Source organism: Lactuca virosa, chromosome 6 (genome assembly GCF_052849685.1).
Source record: "Lactuca virosa cultivar CGN04683 chromosome 6, Lactuca_virosa_CGN04683_v6, whole genome shotgun sequence".
NCBI classification, from domain to species: Eukaryota; Viridiplantae; Streptophyta; class Magnoliopsida; order Asterales; family Asteraceae; genus Lactuca; species Lactuca virosa.
Window position 1 is genome coordinate 42,573,800 of NC_136431.1, and position 25,782 is coordinate 42,599,581.

The 25,782-nt window shown below is 33.3% G+C and overlaps 1 protein-coding gene across 1 annotated transcript; it reads right to left on the reverse strand.

The window, feature by feature from the left end:
* Positions 1–13,374: 13,374 nt before the first annotated feature.
* On the reverse strand, positions 13,375–20,970 carry LOC145119088 (homeobox-leucine zipper protein ATHB-8-like). Its single transcript, XM_079054725.1, has 19 exons — positions 20,536–20,970; positions 19,845–20,063; positions 19,585–19,744; positions 19,397–19,497; positions 19,170–19,260; positions 18,492–18,587; positions 18,299–18,412; positions 18,098–18,181; positions 17,616–17,771; positions 17,437–17,511; positions 16,681–16,787; positions 16,378–16,570; positions 15,998–16,183; positions 15,826–15,909; positions 15,102–15,236; positions 14,611–14,933; positions 14,033–14,138; positions 13,797–13,946; positions 13,375–13,699 (listed from the first exon to the last, which is right to left on the reverse strand). Exons 2-19 carry the CDS (start codon positions 20,057–20,059, stop codon positions 13,553–13,555), a joined length of 2,523 nt encoding a protein of 840 aa, XP_078910851.1. The 5' UTR covers positions 20,060–20,063; positions 20,536–20,970; the 3' UTR covers positions 13,375–13,552.
* Positions 20,971–25,782: the final 4,812 nt, after the last annotated feature.

A 25,782-nucleotide genomic window follows, 5' to 3' on the forward strand; every position in this document is an offset into this window, starting at 1 on the left:
CTCAAATGGAAATCACAAATCACCACAAACTTGGAAAATGTATGAGAGAGTATACTAACTCTTGATTTTGGCCACCACACTTACACACACATTAGTGTCTTTTTCATGCAACATAAGCTTGTTTATATAGTGTACATGGTTAGGGTGAAACCCTAATAACCCATGTCTTTTCCTCTTCCAAGGATCCATGGGTAAAAGCTCCATGGATCATCCATGGACTTCCATATAAGCTTAGCCCATTCCAAATGAGTGTTAGCCCACACACCATATAAATATAATAGCCCATGATTTAATTAGTCTTCCTTTTAATCACTAAATTAATTCATAATTAATTCAAGATTAAAACTAATTAAGTAACATGACTTTATATTAATATAGTATAACTTATAATATATTAATAAATCGTAAGTATACAACTCTCATAAAATTATCCATAACTAGTTCGGGTGAAGTGCAACCCAAATGGACCATGCCGGGTCGGGTCAAGTATATACCAAATAAGTTATGGACTTAGACACCTTATCCAACAGACTCCCACTTGGATAAGTCTAATAACTGTATTTGCCTATATTACTTCAGGAACCAACCGGCAATCGTAGCTCTCGAAAACTCTTGTGAACTATGAAGCGCCATTTTAGATAAGTGATCATATAATCCTCTGCTCTCATGATATCAGCCGGACAAATACATGGAACAATGTCTTACTTATTGTCTAGCAGTTGTTTCTCGATTTCCGATTTGTTTGACAAAGAACTTAAATGAACACATCAATTTAGTTCTGACCGGGCCCGGTACATGGGTCAACACAAAATCATCGAGGGGCCCAGATATCGCTTCTATTTCTAGAAGGAACAGATAAACTTCGACTCATATGCTTGTTCTACTACTTGTTGAATTGTATACAAAGGCACGTTTTATAACATCAAGTTACTGATGCGTTTACGTGCAATCAATGCACAACCAATTCATAGGTAACAACTCATATCTCTAGGTTTGAAGACTTATATGATATTATCGTCTCACGATCACTCGAGATAAATTCCATGAAGTGATACAAGTGAGCGTGGGTTTATTCCAATACTCATAACTTATGAGCACTCATGAACGTTGTAGCAACCATTGCTATGTCTAAACACCTTTAGCCATCTACAAACCCAATTCATGACAATCTTGATTCATACCTACTTCCGACGTATGACCGATTGTGGAGGTTTGAATAAATTAATTATTCTGGAAGTCAAAACATGCAAAACTGAAACAATAGTAAATAATTGACAATGATAGTAACACTTTACTCATAAATAAATCACACATTTTATTCATCATCAAACGTCAATTACATTTTAGAAGTTTCAGAAAAGTTATCTAATCTGTAAAACTAATATCGTCCCTCAGCCCGATGCGCCTCGCATGCTGCAAATGCTTAACCCTCGCCAGTCCCTTCGTAAGGGGATCTGCAGGGTTCTCATCTGACGATACCCTCTTTGCCACGAGGAGTTCTTCTTCTATCTTGTGTCTTATGAAGTGATATTTTCTGTCAATGTGTCGGGATCTGCCATGATCTCTCGGTTCCTTGGCTAAGGCAACCGCACTATTGCTGCACAGAAAATCTCCATAGGCTCCTTAATAGCTGGTACAACTCCAAGGTCTCCGATGAAGTTCCTCAGCCATATCGCCTCCTTTGCCGCTTCACTCGCTGCTATGTACTCTGATTCACAAGTCGAATCAGCTACAGTCTCCTGTTTGGAACTCTTCCAAGTGATTGCCCCTCCATTCAAGGTAAAGACCTAGCCCGACTGAGAGCGGAAGTTATCCCTATCAGTCTGAAAGCTTGCATCACTATACCCTACTACTCTCAAGTCATCACTCCCACCAAGGGTAAGGATCCAATCCTTAGTCCTCCACAGGTACTTGAGAATATTCTTTACCGCAGTCCAATGAGCCTTGCCAGGGTTCCCCTGATATCTGCTGACCATGCTCAAAGCGAAGGCCACATCAGGACGGGTACAAGTCATAGCATACATGATCAAACCAACAGCGGAAGCATAAGGTAATCGACTCATCTCAGCTATCTCATCTTCTGTACTCGGGCTCTGAGCCTTGCTCAGTTTGGCATTGCTTTGGATCGGTAATTCTCCTTTCTTGGAATTCTGCATGTTGAACCTTTTCAACACCTTATCCAAGTAGATACTCTGACTAAGTCCAATTAGTCTTTTACTCCTTTCTCTTAATATCCTTATCCCTAGGATATAGGTAGCTTCTCCAAGGTCCTTCATAGCAAAGCACTTCCCAAGCCAGGACTTAACCTCCTGCAAGGTTGGGATGTCATTTCCTATGAGTAGTATGTCATCCACATACAGTACCAAAAAGCTAACTATACTACCACTAGCTCTGACATACACGCAGGACTCATCTTCACTTCTTGAGAAACCAAACTCTTTGACCTTCTCATCGAAACAAAGATTCCAACTTCGAGATGCTTGTTTCAATCCATAAATGGATTTCTCAAGCTTGCACACTCTATTGGGGTACTCTGCACTGACAAAACCTTCTGGCTGATTCATGTAAACATCCTCAGCCAACTTTCCGTTAAGGAAAGCGGTTTTGACATCCATTTTCCATATTTCATAATCATGAAATGCAGCAATGGCTAGCATAACCCTAATAGACTTAATCTTTGCTACTGGTGAAAAGGTTTCATCATAATCAATACCCTGAGTCTGAGTAAACCCCTTCGCAACCAGTCGAGCCTTATAAGTGTGCACCTTCCCATCCATGTCGGTCTTCTTCTTGAAGATCCATTTGCACCCGACTGTCTTACGGCCTGGTACATTGTCAACCAAGTTCCAAACTTGATTGTCATACATGGACTGTATCTCGCTGTCTATAGCCTCCTTCCATTTAGCAGACTCTAGGCCTGCCATGGCTTCCTTAACACTGTTAGGTTCATCCAGATTTACCAGTGTACTGTCACTGATAAATGTATCACCTTCCGTAGTAATATGAAATCCATAATAAAACTCAGGTGTGTTCCTAACCCTTGTGGAACGCCTCGGAAGTATAGACTCGTCAGCTGGATCAACAGGAATTTCCTCCTCAAGTTGATTGCTAGTGTCTGAGGTTCCTTCCCCAATTGAGTCTTGAATTTCTTCAAGGTCAATTTGCCTACCACTGTCTCCTTGGTTTATAAATTCTCTCTCTCGAAAGACCCCTCTCCTAGCCACAAAGACCACATTCTCACTGGGTCTGTAGAAGAGGTAACCAAAGGATTTTTGTGGGTAGCCGATGAAAATACACCTTTCACTTCGAGGTTCGAGCTTGTCATGAGTTTTGCGCCTCACGAAAGCCTCGCAACCCCAAATCTTGATATGGTCTAGATTGGGAACTTTCCCAGTCCACATTTCATGAGGTGTTTTGGCAACCTTCTTTGTAGGGACTAGATTAAGGATGTGGGCGGCAGTCTCTAAGGCATACCCCCAAAAAGAGATTGGTAGCGAAGCTCGACTCATCATAGAGCGAACCAAGTCCAACAAAGTTCGATTGCGCCTCTCAGCTACACCATTCAGCTGTGGTGTCCTGGGAGGTGTCAATTGTGAGACAATCCCACACTCCTTAAGATAGTCGAGGAACTCAGTACTAAGATACTCACCACCTCGATCGGATTGAAGCATCTTAATGTTCCTGCCCAATTGATTTTCTACTTCCTGTTTAAACTCTTTAAACCTTTCAAAAGTTTCTGACTTATGTTTGATTAAGTAGACATAACCATATCTACTAAAATCATCAATAAAAGTCACATAATAGCGATTAGCATCCCTTGTGGCGGTTTTGAATGGTCCACATACATCAGTATGTATAAGGTCCAACAAACCCTCACCCCTTGCACAAGTACCAGTGAAGGGTGATTTTGTCATTTTTCCAAGTAGACAAGACTCATAACTATCATCCGACTTGAGGTCGAACGACTCCAAGACTCCATCCTTTTGGAGCTGGCCTATGAGTTTCTTGCTTACATGTCCAAGACGACAATGCCACAAAGATGCTTTATCCAAGCTAGTAGAAGAATCAATACATAATACATTATTTCCTAAATTATCTACAACCGATACAGCTTCATACACACCATCACAAGGTAATGCTTTAAAATAAAGAACATTATTAAAGAAAGCATTAATACTACCAACTTCATTATCAAAAGAAAAGGTAAAACCTTGTTTGTACAAAGCATGAAAGGAAATAATATTCCTCGCCATTTCAGACGAGTACACACATTTATTCAAATCTAACTTTAACCCACTATCTAGCAACAAAGTATAAACTCCAATCTTGGTAACAGGTGCAACCTTCTTGTTCCCCATGATTAAGTTTATCTTTCCGTGCTCCACATCCTCACTTCTTCTTAGGCCCTGCAAGTCACAACAGATGTGAATACCACAACCTGTATCAAGAACCCAAGAATTAGAATATGGTGAGTTATTAGACAATATAGTGTAAATACCTGCATGGGATGGTTTCACTTTCCCATCCTTGACATCCTGCAAGTACTTTGGGCAGTTTCGCTTCCAGTGCCCCTTATTTTGACAGTAGAAGCATTCAGCATCCTTAGGGATGGCAGAAGGAGTGATAGAACCACCTTTGGTTCCAGATGAGGAGCCTTCAAGGGACTTTCCCTTGGTACCCTTCGAAGGGTGCTTCCTCTTCTTCCCTTTGCCTTGCCGGATAGCCAAAACAGGGGTAGTAGTAGGAGTAGGAGTAGCAACCGACTTACTCTTAAGACCACTTTCGGCAGTCTTTAGAAGTCCATGAAGCTTACTGAGTGTGACTTCCTCCTTGTTCATGTGGTATGTCATACGAAATTGATCATAACACGATGGCAAGGAGTGCAAAATGATATCAATTGCCAACTCCTCAGGGAAGTTCACATTCAGTTTCATTAGACGGTCCACATACCTTTGCATTTTCTGCATGTGGCTCGTGATTGGTTCGCTATCCTTCATACGGGTAGTGATCATGGAGGAGATTATTTCATACCGCTCTTGACGAGCACTCTGATGGTACCTTTCCATCAGATCCTGATGCATCTCAAAAGGGTAATAGTCCTCATAGGACTTTTGGAGTTCAGCTGTCATGGTGGCCATCATGATGCATGCCACCTTGGTGGCATCTCTTTCATGTGCCTGATACTCAGCGACCTCCTCAGGAGTAGCAGTGGACTCATCAAGCTCCTTTAGCTCCTTATCGAGGACATATTCCTTGTCCTCGTAACGAGTGACCATCCTGATGTTCCGGATCCAATCCATGAAGTTGGAACCATCAAAGATGACTCTCCCACAAAGGTTCATGAGGGAAAAGGAGCCAGTAGGGTTAGAGCCCAAAGCTTTGTTTTTGGAAGACATCTGAAAAGAAGAAAACAAGTTTAGATTAGGTATATGTCGAATCCTTAATAATACACCCAAATGTAATATTAAGGCTAGGATCCAACACAATATATTATAACTTAGAAGAGGGATGCCGTAATCTAAGCTATAACATATTTGAAGGTAGGTGAATGACGATTCACCAATTTCCACCATGAAAACGAAATGAATTATTAGGTTTAATTGGTTTTTGAAATTCCTAGATTCTTTTGAGATTCATTGAACTTTTCAATGGCATGTTTCAATCTCGATTGTGCCCTTCAAGTTTTGTGACTGGGATGCCGAGGATCACAAAACAAGGTGTGAATAACCATGCAAATTCACTTGGTACCCTTAATATTATCACCTAATCAATGTGCCGGTTAACCACACACGCTCCACCGATCTATGATAAACATTAAGTCACCCTTCGTGATCCTTACTAGTCCAAGTTAATGTGCCGGTTAACCACACACGCTCCACCAACGACTTGGTAAGGTACAAAGTGTGAATTTCATGGGTTAGCACCATATTCACATTTTCCTAAAGTAACTAAGATTGGGAATTTATAAAAGGTTTAGTTACTTTATAATATTCATCATACTTTTAATGAGAATTTATAAGTCCTTGTCCTACCCGTTCGGATAACGACCCTCCACCAGTCAAGCAAGCGGTGGGTGAGAGTGGACACCCATTAAGTTGCCATTTTATAGGCAACAACCTTATACCCACCTTATAGACTGGCTTCGTGAATGAGGCGTACTAGCGGTAAGACGACTTTGATCTTATACATATATATAACAATTAACCATTAATGTTATAAATAGTATAAGGGTTGAATTTTAACTTTTAAAACTCTAAGGGTTTGGAATTAAAGTATATTAAAGTGTGTGTAACTTTACAAATTCCAAAACTTGAGGACAAGTTTTGAAACTATTCAAAACTTTTCATTTCATAACTTATGAATTAAAGGTTCATAAAATGAAGACTCTTCATTTCCATGTAACTTATGTGTTTTAAGTGTGTGTTTAAAAGAAGTGACCTTTGGATATCCATAACTTGAGGACAAATTATGGACTCCATTAAAACACATAAATGATCAAGAATTAATCCTAAACAATTTAGCAAATAATTCCTATCATCTTCTAAATTCATAAGAACATGAACATGATCATCAAAGTTTCAAGAATTATATGAACACATACAAAGCATGAAATTTTGATATAAGCTATTGTAAATGGATTAGAACAACCATTACACCAACTAAAACAAGTTTTAAAACACCAAAACAGTTTAGGGTAATGTTTCTAGTCCATTTCCAGCAGCAAAAGTCGAAAATCTGCATTCTGAGGCTCCTACTCGCCGAGTGCACGAACCTACTCGCCGAGTAGGATGAGTTTACTCATGAACTCGGCGAGTCCCCCCATGGACTCGGCGAGTTCATCAGGCAGACAGCAAAAAATTCGACTTTTTTTCACTATTTTGCATCAAGTATCAAACAAACAAGCCTAGGCTTTGATACCACTGTTGGGTTTTGAGCATTCTAACACTTCCTAAGTGTACATGCAACCCTATTAAACCTTGGATCTATGTTTGTCTAAGATACATGCAAAATATTATTTTCCAAGGTTTATAACCTATCTAGCATGGCATGGGGTACTTTTAACCATAAAAGAACTAGATGAATTACATACCTTTTGTTGATTGTTGATTCCTTGTAGTTTGAGAGCCAAGCACCAATAATGTGAATGCCTCAAATGGAAATCACAAATCACCACAAACTTGGAAAATGTATGAGAGAGTATACTAACTCTTGATTTTGGCCACCACACTTACACACACATTAGTGTCTTTTTCATGCAACATAAGCTTGTTTATATAGTGTACATGGTTAGGGTGAAACCCTAATAACCTATGTCTTTTCCTCTTCCAAGGATCCATGGGTAAAAGCTCCATGGATCATCCATGAACTTCCATATAAGCTTAGCCCATTCCAAATGAGTGTTAGCCCACACACCATATAAATATAATAGCCCATGATTTAATTAGTCTTCCTTTTAATCACTAAATTAATTCATAATTAATTCAAGATTAAAACTAATTAAGTAACATGACTTTATATTAATATATTATAACTTATAATATATTAATAAATCGTAAGTATACAACTCTCATAAAATTATCCATAACTAGTTCGGGTGAAGTGCAACCCAAATGGACCATGCCGGGTCGGGTCAAGTATATACCAAATAAGTTATGGACTTAGACACCTTATCCAACAGAAATACCATATGTTGAATTTTGGGCAGTGGTGTATTGCTAAAGATACAAAACATTGTCAATTTTAATATATAGTTGTTGTGCTAAATGCAAGAGGGAGTTTGTTGGATATATGTTCACCGACACAATAAGTTATTAACATTCTGAATGTCGCATGTACCTATTAGGTTGCACATAAAGTACAATCCAAGTTCAAATTGGCAAAAAAACAATAAATATATAGGCTAGTTAATTTTGCATATTTAATATGATGGTTTAATTAGAAAAAAAATGAATAAAGAGAGTAGTTTATTATCCATCACTAACATAATGGTTTAATTAGAAACAAATTTAATTTAGGGACTTGACTCAGAACAAGACACATTGATTATGGAAATTAACTATTTATGGTAATGATCTTGTAATCCATATGCTTGGTTGGCAAGTCAATCACAAGGATAAAAGTAATCATTTTCTCCTCCCCATCAAATGAACCAAAAAAAATATTCCTCTCTCTCCCCTCCCTTCTTGTCTTTATGAAATGCTAGCCACCAAAGCTAGGGTTTTGGTTTTTCAGATCTCCAAGATTTCGACAAAGGCAAGATGGAAAGAAGGTGTTCTAGCTAATTTTGTGAAAAGCTTTTGCAAAAGATTGTGTACTTTGTGGTGTAAAACAATAGATGGGTTCTCCTTTGGGTCATAATCATACTTGAAATCGGTTTAAGGTGAATCACATCATCCATCTTATAGTTTAATTTTGGTGTAGTAATTTTTGAACATAGACCCAATGTTTGATCATGATGTTTTTTTGTTGGTTAATTCCTTTGGTTGTTTTAATTTGTATTTTATTTTAAACCATCATGATCCAATAAATGTAACATATGTCAGTCACTTTGGGCATATATATTGTTGGATAAGATAAGGTCCAACTTACTATTTAGTAGCTCTTATAACCCTAGAATGGATGGGCAATTAGAAGTAACAAAATATGAGTTTAGGAAATTTGCTTTGAATCATTGTGTAGAATAAAGTAGTAGGATCTCATAATCCGTGAAGATGAGTTTGCCAGGATAATTAGTTTGTTAATTGATCAACGTAAAAGTCCTTTCAAAATTGTATAATGACACAACCTGACCACCCTGATCGATTGGCATGCATGATACTTCATTGACAAAGCTAGTGAAGAGGGCAACAAATTAGCATATATAATAATATAAATAGATACATCAAAGTTGTCAAGATCGGGATCTTATATATGATCGTTTTTCACTTTGCAAGATCGTGATCGTAAGATCGAATCGGTTCGTAAGATTCTACCAAAAACATTTTAATACATGAAAAAAAATACATTTTCACCAATCCGTTAACCATTCCGTTAATAAATTGTTTAAACATAAAAATACATATTCAATACATCATTTATTGATAAACAATGCAAAATGGTATTCCACGTAGTTAGTCCATAAAAAAACATTAGAATTTTGTTTTAAAAAAATAGTCATGATCCTATGATCTTATGATCCTATAACGATCTTACTGAAAAACGATCAAAGTAAGATCGGGATCGATTTACCTGGTTAGGATCGTAGGATCGTACGTTCCTACGATCTTACGACCAGGATCGCGATTTTGACAACCATAATTACAACATTCATTGTACTAGACCTTAGTCCATACAAAGGAGATAACAAGGAAGAAACATACTCTCAAGGGTGAGTCTTTTAGAAGCTTTCCACACGCAAAGAACTTATCCAATGAGCTGTTAAGGATCGATAAATCACATAAAACATATAGTTGCAAAGAATTTACATGGTTCACACGATTAGAATGATCGTCTAATCCATGGCGGGACTAGAAAGATATTTTTATTAATAAACATCAATACACATTTTATGTGTAGGGTTACAATCGTATATGATGATCTATTTGTAATGACAAGTTTATATATATAAGAAAAAAAATAAAAAAAGTAATCGTGGGTCAGAGCCCCGTGCTTAGTTTCAATGAGGTCAAGGGCCTCACACAACTTAACACTAAGCATTCAACGAACGGACCAACATGTGCCATCACATGATCTTATTTTCTTAGCACGTGAGTAGAGTGGAGAAAAATGTACCGAAAGGATATACTTCTAACCGTATACTTGTTTGGATATTTGACCTTGTCCGCTCTAGAGTCTAGACAATTAGTTCACCCTGTCCTCTTTATCACATGGGCCAATGTTTGGGGCTTGGGCTATGTTTGTTATGTTTATTTTTTTGAATATTATTATTTTTTTGAATGAAAAGTTGTTTGTTTTTGTGTAAGTTTTAGGATTTAGGATTTTTTTTCCTGTTTCCTTTTCATGCATTTAATTGTTTCCTTATTGCATAGAAGATATCATATGATTATAAATAGGACTAGGCGAATGTACACGCATTGCGCAGAAACATCTATATAGTTGAAATCTGTATAAATATATGTTTTTTTTAAATATAACAATAACGTTGTTGTTAAATTTGATATAATAATTCGTATACTAAATTGATATAATATATTGATTATTTTGAATTATATGATAATATATACATCTATTATAATTGTATAATCTCAACCGTTTGAATGACTTCTACCTGCGAGTTACTCATGAATAAATTTAAATATAATATATGGCTTAATGTTATTTATAGTTTTTGTTATTGTTAATTAATTTTTTAAAATTTATTTTCTTAACGTTTTAATTTCTATCATTATAATTATTTAAAACATCAGACATTGTTTTTTGATTTTAAAGGTAACAATATAATCATTTATATAGAGTAATTTTTAAGTATTGTTATTGTAAGTTATTTTAAGCTACTTATTTGAAAACTTTTAACGATTATACAAATATCTTTAGGAAATATTTTAGTTAAATTGAGATTATAATTTAGTTTTTGCATTTAGTACTACAATTTATCACTTTAACTATTCACAAAATATTCATTGGGGTTTTTAAGTGGAACTGAAATTTATATTTAAGTTGACATTGTAATGTTATATTTAAATTAACTGTTTAAGTATTTTGTTCAAACTGTTCAAAAATTGTAGCTTTAAATTGATAATAGTTTACATACAACAACATATTAAATCTAATAAATTAAGTATAATATGTTAAAAGTTAAAGACATAACTCTATAAGTAGAAGTAAAAATATTATTTTAATATTGAAATTTAGTTTATTTATGATTACACTTTAGGTTTGATATTTATTTAACCTTATTAACCAAATTATAATCATTATTAGAAAGACACTACAATTTATCACTTTTAACTATTTACAAAAATATTATTTTGGTTGTTTAAGTTAAACTAAAATTTATATTTAAGTTGGTCATGTAATGTTATATTTAAATTTATAATTTAAATATTTTATACAAATGGTTCAAAAATTGTAGCTTTAAAATAATAATGGTTTACATCCAACAATATATTAAAACTAATAAATTAAGTATAATATGTAAAAAGTTAAAATACATAACTTTATAAGTTGAAGTAGATATATTCTTTTAATATTGAAATTTAGTTTATATATGATTACACTTTAGGTTTGATATTTATTTAATCTTATTAACCAACTTATAATCATTATTAGAAAGAAATTGAAAAATCATAGGAGTTTCAAATGAATGTGGTGAAATGAAAAATAGATGAGACTTTCAAATGAATGTGGTGAAAGAAAAAATATTTCTTTTATAATATAGTATGATATGATATATGCTTACTTGCTTAAGTTATTTTGTTTACTTGCTACATTTATATTAAACTATAATTTATAAGAATTAACCATAAACTTTATTTAGGGATAAATCTTTCGATTTAAACATAAAAATAAATATACCTAATGATAAATTGATGAAGATACATGTTTTAACATGGAGTTTACTTCGAAATTGCACGTGCTTTGCATGGATATGTACCTATAAACTATTAATATCCCAAGAACGCCGTATCTTCTCCATATCCAGTCAAAGAGGTCGGTTTTCCCTGTGAAACGCCAATGGATTAGTGACCAAGGATGGAATTGTCACGGATTTTAAATTCCGCATCAACTTGTGACAAATTTTCCTGTGACCATTGACAGCTTCTTCCATGGTTATCTCAGGATTCTTGGATAAATGTTCTTTAAGAACTTCAGAACAAAGCCCACAAACCCATATCCCAGCATGCAATTTCTTAACTTCCACAATGTAGTCTTGGGTACATTTCTCTTTTAGCCTGCAGCATCCACATTCAGCTTCCAAAACTCCATCATGATCTGCTTCCCTTAACAATTCAAAGTTCTTCCCAGATTCTACCATTTTGATATTCGTCATGTATAGAAAGCGTATGTATAGTTTGATGAGATTGAAAAGCTATATTTGCAACATGTTTATAAAGATATATATAATATAAGGCCAAGTCTCTTTCAGAGTAATGATTTTGATATAGTCTATGAAGTAACATAGATGATGACTTACTTTACTTTACACAGATTGCATGGAATGAAATTGCTATTAAAGACAAAAGTAAAGATAATTAAGATTAAGATTAAGAAAAAAGTAAAGAGTTTTAGTATTAAAAGGGTTACTTGGCTATAAATTAATGCGTATACTAGTGGTCTACTATAATGGATATCATGTGAGTGTTTTTTCAGTTTTTATTTTGTGGTTAACTAAATGTACCACGTATAATCATCTAAAATTATCCTTAAAAACAATAAAATTATCCTTAAAAACACATGATCTGGATTTTTATAGGGGGCCAATTGTTGACACGACACGACAAAAATACACGATACGAAACGAAATTGGGATGAAACTGAAATTCGAATTCGTGTTCGTGTTAATTGTAAAAAACACGATGTCGTGCTGTGTCGTTTTCGTGTTTAAAATTCGACACGAAATTGACACGATTTAGCATTTATTTGTCGTGTTTTTCGTGTTTTTCGTGTTATGTATGATTAAATATTAATTAAATAAACTAATTTTTTTATTATGTTATCTTTGTCGTGTCGTGTTTATCGTTTTTTAATCGGTTCGTTTTCGTGTTAGTTAAAAAAACACGACATCGTGTCGTGTCGTGTTCGTGTTACATAAAACTTTATCGTGTCGTGTCGTGTCAGACAAAAACACGACACGATGGACCGATTTGCCACCCTAGATTTTTAACTTACTAGTCTATGTATCATGTGTTTATATGTGTAACTTTCTAGGATATAATTAGACATCGGGTGTATGTATCATGTGTTTATGTAACCTTTTAGGAATATAAACATACACGTATATTCAAAATATGCCTTTTTTCTTATGTAAAATATTATGATATTAATTTGTGATCGTTTAATTAACATCATATATATTGAAAAGCCATGTGAGGGATTGCTTGATATGTTTCTTATTGGATTTGGCAAGAGGTTAGATATCTGAATTAAACTCATACTGTTTGATATTATATGTTTGATTCAGTTGTAGATCTTCTGAAATGCCCTTACAAGGTCATGACTCTTCTGAAATGCCTCTTACTCACTTATATATGAATTATGTTTCTTGTGTACATTAACTATTTAACAAGCCATTATATACCCGATTTGCATATCAAATAAGTTCCAATAACAAGAAAAGTAATCTTTTTTAAGAATAATTAACATTATCTTTAAATCAACAAAGATATATAGTTCGAAAAGTTAAATAAGTCAACCCTAAAACTACACTCAAGAATCTTTAAATAAACACAAAGATCTTATAAGCTCAAAGAACAAAGCACAAAAGTGTAGCACAACAAAAGAAAGCCAAACCCCTTCAAATATTCCTATAGTATGCACCATGCATGTTTGGCTTTCTAAACCTACTTATCTCCCTAAAAACACCAAGTTTTTCTTTCCATTTTCTTTCAGCCACTCAAACAAAAGACCAATTAACGAATACAAAAGCTATGCAATGAGGGCTTTCTTCATCATTCAACACCTTCCAAGCTACTGCTCTTTCATACGACACAGGTCTCCCCATACTCGTCAAGCAAATGCCACCTGGAAGACACACAAAACCCTACATGTACACCAAAAACTAAAATAAGTATATAGTGTAACAATATTTCTTTATTTTCACTTTTTTTCAGGGTCAAATGACTAAGTCATTTTCTAACCTGTTGTAGAACTTGTGGGAGCTCAGAGCAAACATTCGTTCTTCCACCTCCATCAAAAATCTTGTCAAGAGTAATATCTTGAAGTGAAACCAATGTTGTCTCAAGCATATCTAACCCCGCCTGATTTGCAAATGTGAAATCTGGCATCGCCTGCAGAAATGTAATAATATTTGTTTTGAAAAAAACTAAAAACATTTGGATATAAAAAGCATTAAAAATGATATTAAAAAAAGTACCTTTAAGGAACAACACATTATGGCATCTGAATGATGCCAAAGTGTTTTAAGCATCGAATCACTTCGTTCATCAACCGTTTTAAACAGATCTTCACCAAGAAAGCAACTATAAACAAAAAAACCATCATTACGAAAGTATACAAGTTAAGTGACACAAGGTACTTCTCTTAAATTACATTTTAGTCCCTGACTAAAGTTGATTTTTTCAATTTCGGCCCCAAAATGTTGTCTTACAATTCAGACTTTATTTAAGTTTTATAACGTGTTTGGTCCTTATTTCAAGCGAAATGACTATTTTTTTGGACCAAAATTGCAAAAATCAGCAATATTCAGACCAAAATAGTCATTTTACAAGAAACTTAAATAAGACTAAAATTGCAAGGGGAAAACTTTTGGACAAAAATCAGCTATACTCGAGGACAAAAGAATAGTCATTTTACTTGCAACAAGAGACCAAAAATGCTACTAGAACATCAAATCAGGACTAAAACAGAAAAAGTAAACTTTTTGGGACAAGAATAGCAAAAATCAACAACACCAAGGGACCAAAAATGTAATTTACTCATAAAAAGGCTCACCGAAAGCTTTGACAGATCCAACGAGTCAACATATGTGCTTCAGGGGTACCATTGGGAATTTGAAGACTTCTAGGGCCAAAAGGTGAAGGTGAAAGTGCCAATGCGACCCTTTGAACAGACGCAATGATACTTCTCACATACTGCCTAGCCATGGCTGCTATGTTTTCTTGAAGATGGATCTCAAAAGCAAACTGAAACGCAATGGTCATAACCGATTTCGTGGGCCCCGATTGTCCAAGGTAATCCGCTGGTGTTCGGCTCCCGGGTGGGCCCACCTCGAGAGCCGATGCCAGGTCACGTGTCGGATTCTGACTAGGGTGATTCTACATCATGATGAAAATTTAAAAAACAAAACGTTAAATACACGACAGAGTATTGTAAGTAGCAATATAACATTGCTGTCACGATCCACTGAGATTCAACTCTGGCGTCGTTAACAATAATTATGTTAACTGCTACATTTTTTTACCAAAGGTTTTATAAAATTATACCGTAACATTATTAATGGGGATTATACGAAATCCAGAAGGTAAAAGTGGTGCATCATCAGTGAAAGAGGCATCGATTGGAGCAAAAATAAGTTCGGCGGAAGTTCCGATTGAATTCTCATCAACTCCGCTACAAAGCTAGGGAACAAAAGATTACAAAATATTAGATTTATTTTATTTACTTGAATGCACGATTTATTAATGTACTTTTGTTTGTTTGCGTATTATAGCATCTTACCTTCATTTCTTTTATTAAAGTGTTGCACTTTTAATTATATAGAATTGAATGTTTTAATTATTTTTTTTCTTTTTAAGGCATTATACTTTGAAAGTTTTATCCAATTATATCGGCGAAAATTGCTAATATAAATATTAGATTTGATACATTGGTTTAAATACAAGAAATAGCAACTTACTTTCGTTTAATCGTTTATTATAGCATCCTACTTTTATTTCTTTATATTATAGTGTTGTACTTTCAATTTTTTTTGCTTATTATCAATTCGTACTTCGAAATTTAATTATAGATTTGAAAATTGTGTTTAAATGACGTTGCTATAATTTGGTAAAATTTTTAAAGCAATGAAAGTAGGACGCCATAACAAACAAATCAATGAAGGTTATAATATAAGGAAATGAATGTATGATATTATACTAGATAAATCAATAAAATTACATTGCTATTTCTTGCATTTAACCTTCTTTCATTTATATATTAATTTCTTACTTGCAAAAAGAAGATATCTGCAGGCATGAGCATGTCTTCCGTGCGATAATGAGACATATTTTCGAGCTTAATAACCTCCATAAACTACTCCAAAAAAGAAAAACCCACATTAATTAATTCGCAAATATTACAAAAAAATTATAAAAATTCATGTTTTAATTATTCAACTCACCTCTTCATGTTCAATTGTATGAGCTAATGGAAGAATAACTTGTCCACCAAAGTTTCCATTTCTAGCCATTGGTACTCCACAAGGACCATTTTTAACCGAAGCAGCCGAGTATCCATCAATGCTACTATCAGCCCATTCTGATCGATGTTCTCTCAAGAATCTTGTAAGTATTGCAGGTGGCACATTCTACAAAATTACCAAAATGCCACCAACAAAATCATTACCCTTTGACTTCCAAAATCGAAACTATCTATATACTAAATATGTTATATACTTATATGTGTTTACTTTTTTCGTGGAATTCAACTAATTTGTAAAAAGTGTAACGAATTTTAGTTTTGAAATTGGTATGTTTGACTTTAGAAAAAAGTCAAACTCACTTGTAAGAGCATTGAAGCTTTGGCGCATAGAATGGCATTGCTAATCGATGGGAATCCATCTGCGTATATTGGAGCTGCACCCATGACTTTATCAGGAGATGAGTTTACAAGAACAGTGACGTCATCAACTCCATCACTTTCCATTATAGACCAACCTTCATCACTGAAACCATTAATGGCTTCATTGAAACCCCTGTAACAAAAGTTATAATCTTTTAGGAATCACTTTCACCACATGAAACACCTTCATAAATTTCATAAACACGATATTTTAAAATTTTAAAAATAAATAAATAGAAAAACCTGCTCATTCTTTGGCCTAGTGAACGAAGAGCAGAAGGTCTTCTTCCCCAACTAGTCACCATTGGTTGAGAAATCTCCTGTGAAATCTGCCTTAATTGGCGTAAAGCCTGAAATCAAGAAGAGAAAAACGTCGTTGTAGAAAGTAGAGTCGATTACTAAAAATTGGTCCTTATAGTTTACTAAAAATTGCAAGTTTGTTCGAATGTTATTTCTCATAAAAATTGGTCCTTATACACTTAAACTATTTCTTTCTAGATGCCTGATTTTTTTTTTATTAATTTTGGAGTATTTTACATGGAAAAAATGTTTTCGCTTGCAATTTTTGTCTATTTGTGGTTTTTTGTAATGTTTTTCTGTTTCTATCCCAAATAAAATGACTATTTTATGGGACTAAATTACAAAAATCAGCTACACTTAGATACCAAAAGTAGACAATTTACTTAGAACAAGGACAAAAAACATTGTAATAGCCTCAAATAAGAACTAAAATTACAAAAAACAGTTTAACTCATGAACCCCAAATTTAATTTAATCTTTCTTATAAAATTAGTATTTCTTTGTGGTAGGACGAAATCTACAATGAAATGCAAACTTAAGGACGACTACTTTAGAAAATTTTAAAAATTAGACTAAACTTTTTATTATTCAATAAATCATATTGACGAAATTTGTAGTTTTCTCTAGAAAGCATTTGGAGTATTTATTTGAGAAATTTTGAATTTTTATTTTTATTTTAGGAAAGTATTCAAAGTATACCGCAAGTGTAGTTCTTTGAGCAAGTAATGTTGATGAGTCGTATAAAGGGCGCAAGACTTCCGGAACATTTCCCGACTACACAATAAGAAAAAAAAAAGAAATTATAAATAAATTTATATAACAAAAAAAAACACAAGTAATTTTTTTTACATTTATAAATTATAAATAAATTTAATTACCTCTAAATCGACATGATCAACAATATGAATTATCGATCCACCACCATCACAAGGTCGAATTAGGTACCCACTTGGCAGCATTTCGGCTCTCACAAAATGAGGTACCGGTGGCATACTAGGCCCATTTTGAGTATTGTTTAATGATCTTTCACAAACCTTAATTTTCACAAAATTCAAACATTTCCTTAAAATATACAAATAAAACATAACACAATAAATAAATAAAATTGTTTTTTTTTTTTTTTACAAAATTACACAAATAGTCCTTATGGAAGACAGAAAATACCATTGTAAGTACTTTTGAAGAATTTTTAATATGGTTGATTATTTTCATGTTTAGAACACACATGATATTTCATTGTGGTTGGCAGAAAATAACCTATCGTGTACGTTTATAACCTAAAATTGACTAAGATATTAAAAATTCTTAAAAGAAATTTTTTTTCAACCACAAAGACCATTTATATAATTTTTAAACATACCACTAAGCTGCCATCTTCCAAAGCAGACGTATACCGAAGTAACCAAAAGTCACGTGCTGGAGCTAAAGTTGTTGGTGCATAAAGCTATAAATTAGATAAAACGAGTCAATTAAACTATTAAAAAATCGTTCAACACAGCTTGTACACAAATGTACAAGTGCTCATTGCATGTGTGAAATTAAGTAATGAAAAATTGTAAACCTGCATGTAAAGAAGCTCAATGGTGCCATTACTTCCAGTTGTGAGCACATTAAGAACATCAACAGCTCGACAATCGCGACACCAGGATGGCCGATCTTTTAAGATTTCGACAACCTATTTTTTACCAAAAATATTAATACAAAAAAACATGTTTTTTTTAAGGTTTTTTTAGTGAATCTAGGAGAGGACTTACTCTAGTAGGTTCTAGACCAACTAGACCACATGCACGTGATGCGACACCTGTGCAACCATGAGAAATAGCGATGATTCCAATGGAATCCGGACCAGGCTGCATAATTAAGAAAATGTCAAGATAGGTTGAGTAAATTACATTTTTGCCCCTCTGATTATTGCTAATTTTTACAATTTTGGTTAATATTTGAAGTTTTAAAATGTTTTTTTTGTCCCTATTAAGTAAAAGAAAGTCCCAGAAATATTACTAGGAACAAGTTACAAAACTTCAAATGAGGACTGAAATTTCAAAACTTAGTAATATTTAGGAACCAAAAATGTAACTTAAGATAGTTTTTTATTTCAAAAGTAAATGGAAGCCACAAAATGAAAATGTTAAATGATTAAAACTAATAAATCTAATTCTTTTATGTATAGTTTTGCTTTTGAGATCGGAATTTTAAACAATGGAAGTTGAAAAAGGAAACAGGAATTAAATTAAATTAAATTAAAAAATATAGGAAAAGGTTGAATGTGGAGGGTAGTGGTTCAAATGATGAGATTCTGATGTGTGTTAGAAGGTTAGAAAAAAAAGTAGAGTAATTTAATAAAAAGATAATATTAATTTAAGGTTAATGGAATGATTATTCACAATTAAAAAATAAATAAATATTAATTAATTAAAGGAAGTGCAAAGAACCTTCATCCCAGGCATTCGGACCCACTCTACAGCAGTCCCAGTTGCCTTTGATAAAAACTCTGTTAAAGTCTCCTCTGCAATAGACAAAAGCCTAAAAAAATACAAAAAAAAAAAAAACACATTTTCGATCAAAAAACATATAAAAAAAACTATCTTTTTCTTTATTTTTTATAAAAATCAATACTACAACATTCTATGCATGATGTACAAGTGGAAATGTAACTAACCCTGCAGGACTGGCATCCCTTGGTGGATTTTGAGGAGTCAAATGGTGTTGACCGCTCGTCACCACCGACTCGCAGCTTGTATCCGTGGTGGCGAGCGCCGTCTGCGTTAAATCAGCAACCGTTAAATCCGCCGGAAAATCAGTAAAACAAAAAATAAAAAAAAGAAAAATATCGAATTTTTTCTGTACGTTTTGAGTTTGCTGACGAAAATAGCCGTTTTCGTATACCAAATTAGAAACTTGTTTCTGCAACCTATCGTTCTCCTCCATTAACAACTTGTTCATGGCTGATAGCTTCCGATTCACAGCTTGTAGCCTCGATGCCTCTTTTCGTTGCTTCTCTCTACATCTGTGTATCCAAAACGACGAACCTTTTAATGATGAACTTTCTAACCAATTCAAGATCGATGAAGAAGTAATTAATCATGGTGGTATTAACTAGTAATTACCTTCGGTTTTGAAACCAGACTTTGATTTGTTTGGGTTCGATGTTGGAGAGAATTGGGCATTCGCGAATGAGTTGTTGCCGGCGAAGTGAGCTGGGTTTTGGGCAGTCGTGATATAAGCGTTCTAAAGCTTCGACTTGCTCCGGCGTATACCGGACATATTTTCCGTTGTCCATCCCCATCGGATCACCTTTGCAGGCGGAGCTCACCGCCATCATCACTCTGAAAACGGTGAATATTTCCGATATATGTATAAAGATTAAATTTTGAAGTAAACCCTAAAGTTTAAATTTGATTATAAGAATCTTGGTTGGAATGATGAAAACTTTGAAGTGAGTTGGTGAAAGTTGTTCAAGAACTTGAAGAAGCCATGATGGAGAAGGATGTGATCAGTTCCAGCTAATATATATTCTTGAATGAATGAATTATACGTGATTCAAGAGGATAGAAGTTCATCTATCTAGCTACACGCACAAGAACCATGAGAGCGAAAAGGGAAATCATGTGTGTACTCTTGAGTAAAGTGATTAGAAAAAAACAAAGATAAAAACATTCGTCTCATCTCATCAATGGCATTTATGAAGATTTCCCAGAATGCTTATTGACAAAGCGATGATACGACATATGAGAGAGAGAGAGAGAGAGAGAGAGAGAGAGAGAGAGAGAGAGAGAGAGAGAGAGATGACAAACACACCTTGGATTGAAGTGTAACGTTGTCGTTTACCCTTGTTTGTGTCTTCTTTTATTGTTATTTTTTTAATTTAACTCTTGTTGGCAGATGGACTTCCCTCACAACCACGCAGCTCCAAGCACGAAATGCAGATTTTCCATTATTGGATCACTCAAGATTGTGAAGTTCGAGTGAGACCCAAGTGGATGATTTTCCTCAAATGCCTCAAATCGTTTCGTTATATGCCCAAATAACTCCCAAGTGAAAGAAATTTATATGAGAGAGAGAGAGAGAGAGAGAGAGAGAGAGAGAGAGAGAGAGATGAAAGGGAGTTAATAAAAGGGAAACCCCAAGTAGGAGACAGAAGCAGACGATTTTCGGATCCTTATTCCATTTTGCTCCACACTTTGTACCAATCAAACACAATTGGAGTCGTGGTGGATTTTAAGGCCACTCTCTCTTTCAATTTTGTTTCTTATTTAAGATGAGATAGATGATGATCACACTCTGCAAAAGTGGACTCCTACTTTCGTTTAATTAATGTACTGCTTTGGGTAATTTTCAAATCAAACAGTTTAAAAGATTCTGGTGTGTATTTTACTTGATATATGATACATCAATTCTCACCGATCTTAAAGCTGCAACACATTGAAATTGATATTAAGTGCGTACAGATTACCGAATCGGCTTTGCTATAAGTAACCATCTACTTACATAAATAATCACGGAGCTATACAAACACTATTACCATCATATTGAGGGGTACACAACATTAAGGGTACGTATAGAAATTGCCAAATCGAATTATGTATATTAAATTTTTTATAAAGCTATCAAATGGTTTTTGATATATTAAGGTGTATAGGAAGTATGTCTCTTCTCAAATGGTTAAAGGCTTAAGTCTCTTCGTGAACAACAATATAGAATTAAAAGTAGGAGTAAAGGGTGTATTTTTATGATGCCTAGAAGATCGGATTGAATGATCGATTACAATCAACAACACAAAGAATGAAAAATCTGAATGACCGATTACAATCAACAACACGAAGAACAAAAAAAAAAAAAAAAACTCTAAATGGATTCTCAATTGATAATCGGAAACTATCTAACTAACAAATGAAACGAGGATAAGGTAAGTTTCCATCCTTAATCCTAGGCGATCAAAATTGATTAGGAGAAGGTTTCTAATCAATTATCTAAATCAAATAAAAAATCAGGCTTTCAAAAAAAAAAAAAAACCACAGTTTTGAATCCCTAAATGGTCGAAAAACACCATTTTTCATGGCAAAGCTATGAACTTTCTTAACCCGCCAATTTTACATGTCGTGTGCAAATTCATCCAATTCTAAGTTGTCAGATAACTTCAACAAATTTGTTATTGATGTAATCATACTTCCATTCTTACTGGTGTTGGCATCAGCAAATCATGCATCACCCTTGTACTAGTTGTGTCATCCTCTCGCTCTTGAAAAGAACTCGTCATCGAGTCTACTTCAAAACAAGAATCCCTGATGAAAGATGACAAAGTCTGCAACATTGAACATAGCTGACACATTATAATGACTTGACAACTCAATCTTGTAAGCATTGTCGTTGATTTTCTTCAAAAGACGAAAATGACCATCAACCCTTGGTCGGAGCTTGATAAAGCGTCTTTTGGAAAACCTTTCTTGCCTCAAATGAATCCACACAATATCATATTCACAATACACACCCCGTTTGCGATGTTTATTAGTAGAGTCAACATATTGATTATTATGTTTCTCAATGCAAACCTGTTGGTGAAGTTCTTTAATTTACTGGAGTTCTCGTCATCTTTAATACTAAACTGATCAACCATAGTTATAGGAGTTAAGTCAAGCAGGGTGATCGAGTTCTTTAATTTACTGGAGTTCTCGTCATCTTTAATACTAAACTGATCAACCACCACCATGACCGAATCCTTATGTCATTAAATATGAGACATACCTAAAACAACATTTAAACTCACGTCTTCCTAAAGAGAAGTAGAGACGGGATGATGGGTATACAACTCATTCTTGTTTCCATGAGTTTTGACCAAATGACAAAGACGACATGTTGTACCACCTGTGTCATCAATCATATCATCTGCATCAATTTGTCATTCAAAAAATATTTTTATAAAGGCTGTGTCAATCTTTTTCAAAACAAATAAAATAAGAGGATTATATTGCTTCAAATATATAGTTGATGACATATAGTTGAACTATTTACAAATATATTACGCAGAATACAAATATATTGTTGGAATATTTATAAATATATGTTTTTTAAATATAACAATGGTGTTATTGTTAACATTGCTATAATAATTTCTATACTAGGTTGATATAAAACATTGATTATTTTGAATTATATGATAAAGTAGACATTTATCAAAACTATATAATCTCAATTGTCAATGACATATATCTATGAGTTACTCGTGAATAAAATTACATACAATGTATGATCATTTAATCTTATTTATAATTGTTGTGATTAATTCTTTAAAAACAAATTAATTGCTTAATATTTTAATTTATATAATTGTAATTATTTAAAACATCAAACATTATTTTCCTTTTTAAAGCTAATAATATAATTTTTTATAAATGTTACTTTTAAGTTTGTTGTTGTAAGTTATAAGCTACTTATTTGGAAACTTTTAATGAATATATAAATAATTTTAGAAATATTTTTAGTTAATTTGAAATTGCAATTTAGGTTTTGCATCTAACACGACAATTTGAAACTTTTCCTATTTACAAAATAATCTTTGGATTTTTTTTAAGTGTAATTGAAATTTTGATTTAAGTTAACCCTTTAATGTTATATTTAAATTAACAAGTTAAGTATTTTACATAAAATATTTAAAAGTTGTGACTTTAAAATGACAATGACTTACATACAAAACCATATCCACAGTAATAATTTAAGTATATCATGTTAAAAGTTAAAGACAAAATTTTTTATGTAGAAGTAAAAGATGAATTTTAATATTTATATTTAGTTAATTTAGGATTACAAATTAGGTTTTGCACTTATTTAATAATATTAAGCAATTTAGTATTATTATTAGAAAAAAAAAATTGAAAAGTTACGAGAGTTTCAAATGCATGTGGTGAAAGAAAAAATGTTTCGTTTATAATATAAATATAGATATAGATATAGATATAGATATAGATAGATGGCATAGAACATCATATTTTCTTGACCATGTTAGATTTTGAACAATTTTATAATTTAGATAGGTACACATTTTATCCATACATGGCATGTTGTAAAATTTTGATATCTTTATAAGTGTATATTTAGTTTAAATATTGTGGGATATCTATAAAACCAATCATTTGTGTTTGCATTATTTAAGAAAATAGTGCATTTTTATAATTAACAAACCATTTCAAAATAGTCATTTCGGACCTGATTTCAATTAGGTACCCAACTCAGTGTAAGTGGTCCCTCTTGTATATATACAATGTTTCCAAAATGTAGTACCTACTAGATCTTGGAGTGGCATTCCTAATTCTTTGGATTTTGAAGAAAATAACTTTTGATGATGAAAAAGATACTATATTTTGGTTATGTTTTTTCTTTACTTTAACTTATTCTTAAATTTGTCTCCAATTTACATAGTCCAAAATCGATGCATAAAAAGATATTAAGATGTCTAAAATATGAAGATTGATTCTAGAACATATAAAACGTGTTCGAAATACGAAAATAGCTGAAAATATGTATATATGTAAATATATTTACTATTTAGGCATGTTTTCATTATAAATTGATATTAGGAATGCTAAATGATTTTCCAAAGTGTGTGTATAGAATATTTGGGGTAGTCTGGATTACAAATATCTTGTTTGGAGCTCTAAATACGAATACAGAATAAGATGATTGAGTCTTGAGCAGTGGAGTAGAAATTGTCTAGAACAATATGTCATAATGTTAAGCTTTTCTCCTTTAACTCATCATGATTATGTATATGACTCCATAGTCACTACTACTTACAAACATGACTTGGTTCGGGTCATTATTACAAGGCTACAACATATCTTGACACGAGCAAAAATTTTCAGGGAGTCATGTTTTGGTAGGTGGATTGATGTACCTTGGGGCATGGAAGGTCACCCGTTGCTCGCCCATTACTTGTTCTACATGGAGGTTGTGACTGGTTTACAGTCCAATGTGGATGAGCTACGATTTCTACCAGGCAACTACGAACTCTACTTTAATAAGATACCATTCTATATGATAATGGTTTGAGGTTTCATGACTATTTTGTTAATCGTTTTACAGCCACACAATTTCAATGACATGTTTTTTGTTTCTCTTGGTGACAAAGAATGTGAAAGTTGGTGACTTGGAGGTTTTCTGCAATAACCCAATTAGTGAGTTATTCTATGAATATATTCTGAGTTTCTCTGTTGTATATGCTAGAGAAGGGTGTTTGGTTCAAGATTTGTAGTGACAATCTGAAAACTTAATGAAGATATGTTGAAGTCATAATCTGAAGATAATGTATTTGCATACCGGAGTTTCAAAAGAGCATTATTTTCTCCTTCGGTATTGGGCATAGGATGTTTTTAGTTCTCCTAACAAGTTGTGTATGTTAGTGTGAGTAGTTAGTTTGGGATTTCAGGCATTATATGTCACACATACCAAATAAGTATTAAGGAGAAGAAACTTATAAGAAATATAATACTTCAATACACAATACAAGAAGGAGGAGAGGGGATGATCTCTAAGCTTTCTATTTTGGTAGCCCAAAAAGAGAAAGAAAAATAAGATGAAAAGTAGCTAGTTTTTGCCTCATGTTCTTCCTTATATACTTCTACTAATGAACTAAGTCAAAACTAGTCATTAAATGAAAGTATGTCATCTTATGACAAGCATGGTGAGAAGGATAAAGAAAGACAACCATAGCTCAACCTTTCTGGGAAGTTGGCGGTTTTGGCATGGAAGTCAAGACCAAGAGTGTGTTGCACTCTTTCTTACTAACTAGCCAGTTACAAGTCCAACTAGATGGTTACTCAAAGTGTCCATTTAATTGTACATAACTTATATATTCATTCCATATGAATATAAATAGTTTTTTCTCTTTTATTATCATTTCCTAGAAATAATAATTTATCAATTAATTGTTAAAATATAATTTTCATACAATAATAATTCTCCAATTAAATATATGCGTTGATAATATTTATTAATAATCAAATTACTTTAATAAATAATTAATTAATAGTAACTTGCTATAAGGTGTGATCC

Bases quoted from the DNA above. Each gene is read 5' to 3' on its own strand.
- LOC145119088 (XM_079054725.1), bottom strand. From the start codon at position 20,059: ATGATGGCGGTGAGCTCCGCCTGCAAAGGTGATCCGATGGGGATGGAC. The intron at 18,413-18,491 runs GTAAGTCCTCTC...GGTAAAAAATAG, and splicing joins TTGGTCTAGAACCTACTAGA to GTTGTCGAAATCTTAAAAGA. The intron at 15,237-15,825 runs GTAAGAAATTAA...TTTGTTCCCTAG, and splicing joins CAGATATCTTCTTTTTGCAA to CTTTGTAGCGGAGTTGATGA.